This window comes from Phalaenopsis equestris, unplaced genomic scaffold (genome assembly GCF_001263595.1).
Source record: "Phalaenopsis equestris unplaced genomic scaffold, ASM126359v1 Scaffold000147, whole genome shotgun sequence".
In the NCBI taxonomy this organism is placed as follows: Eukaryota; Viridiplantae; Streptophyta; class Magnoliopsida; order Asparagales; family Orchidaceae; genus Phalaenopsis; species Phalaenopsis equestris.
This window is the reverse complement of record NW_018164589.1, coordinates 151,153-152,930: the sequence shown is the minus strand read 5'-3', so window position 1 is coordinate 152,930 and position 1,778 is coordinate 151,153. Positions and strand designations below refer to the sequence as shown.

Sequence of the window (1,778 nt, the reverse complement as noted above, 5' to 3'; positions counted from 1 at the left end):
CAATTACCTTTCTGCTTTTTAGACAAACTGGTTACGATTTAGAAATTCACAAATCTATGCATTAACTAGCAAAGTTAGAGAAGAGGTCTCCAAATCATAAACTTATTAACAGTTAAGGAAAAAGATAGCTTTGGCATGACAGAAGGCTTTTAGAATCTATGCATCAAGCAATCTGTATCTAGGAATATCACAGACCAAATAATATGCACAACAATATGCATGCATGAAGTATTAACCTAAAAATTCGTGTCAAAAAATTATGACAGTGAAATGTCGAAATCTGTAAATTTCATTTTCTTTTAGACCTTGCAAGTTTCAAATGAAAGAGAGAAAGGAGAATGGGGGGCATGAAATAGAACCAGTCCTTACAATCCGAAAAGTGATGAAGAAAATCGAGGCTGTTAAGCTACCAGATTCAGAGAACTCATTCGAACCATTTCGAAGATGAACTATAAGAAATATCGTTCTTTTTTTTATAAGCCCTTAATTATCTTCATTATTTGAGTTATATATCGTACTACTATAAAAAAAGACTACTAAGCTGTAAACATAATATATATGTCAGAGTAACTATTTCTTAATGCGCCTTACTTTTTTTTGCCCCCAAACCTCCATTCTTCCCGTCGGGCATCCACAGGGCGAACGAAAGATAAGTACAGTGCGGCCATTCAGGGGCGCCATCTTCTTCAATTCAGCTTCCAGCTCCCTATGATCCTGCCCTAGTTCCAACTGTCTGGAACCAAAAGCACCCTTAGGAAAGGCCGGCATAAACCTTACACACTCCTCCGATTCAAGTTGGATGTTAAATTCCACCGCCTTCCGAAGTCCTCTACATCTAGGATTCCCACATTTCCTCAACTGGTGACTGAAGACTCCCCAAAGCACAACGCCCGTAATCAGAATCAAAGCAAACCCGGTAAAGTAGGCTACAAAACTAGGGCAGACGACCTCGCTCATAAGATCAACCGCCACCGGGACCAGCTCGGAAGCTTCGTTGTAGATGAGTTCGAAATAGGGCAAAGTTAAAACGCCGACCGACCCGAGAACGAGAAGTAGCATTAATACGTCCGTGGGAGCGAAAGAGGAGTGCTCGCAGAAAGAGGGAGAAAATAAGTTTACCTTGGCGCACCGGCCATGAGATAGGTTAGAACGGCTCTCCATCGGCATCTGCCGGTGCTGCTCGAAAGACCGACAGAACTCGATCAGGCTCCGGCAATCTACCATTGCTCCCCGGACCAACTCAATGATGCCAGAATTGTCTATTGCGATTGTTGAAAAATATTCGAATTCCGTAACTGATCCCAAAAACCGAAACAGATGGCTGGAATCCAAGAACTAAATCAAATGGAAGCCGGGTGCAAAAAAGTTGTCACCAAGAGATTCCAATCCCTTGGTAGCACCAATAAACGATGTAATCCAATCCGCGGAGGGAGAATCGGTACGGGCTCGAGCTCAGCGTAAAATCTGCATCAAGAAGCACTGATCCGGATGCTTACACGATAAGAAATCGGACCAACCTCTCAATCAACTGATCCCAGCAGATATTACCAGGTTGAAATACGGACAAGGATTGGATGCCGAGAGAGGCGGCAAATAAATAATCCCGTTAGCCCATCGGTGATCCAGTATCGATGACGCCGGCGTTGAAATGCGTGTAAAAATAAATGACCGTACTTTATTGAAGATAAATATTTTCATACTTAAAATACACATAGCGTTGCGTATGTCAAGTGGATTATACGAAATGTATTGAGAGTTATATTTGTATTACACTCCCT

The 1,778-nt window shown here is 42.1% G+C and overlaps 1 protein-coding gene across 1 annotated transcript; it reads right to left on the bottom strand.

The window, feature by feature from the left end:
- Positions 1 to 311: 311 nt before the first annotated feature.
- Positions 312 to 1,625, bottom strand: LOC110021805 (uncharacterized protein At5g19025-like). The gene has a single exon (XM_020720461.1). The coding sequence runs from the start codon at positions 1,222 to 1,224 to the stop codon at positions 571 to 573; it is 654 nt and encodes a 217-aa protein (XP_020576120.1). The 5' UTR covers positions 1,225 to 1,625; the 3' UTR covers positions 312 to 570.
- Between the last annotated feature and the right edge of the window lie 153 nt (positions 1,626 to 1,778).

Bases quoted from the DNA above. Each gene is read 5' to 3' on its own strand.
- LOC110021805 (XM_020720461.1), bottom strand. From the start codon at position 1,224: ATGGTAGATTGCCGGAGCCTGATCGAGTTCTGTCGGTCTTTCGAGCAG.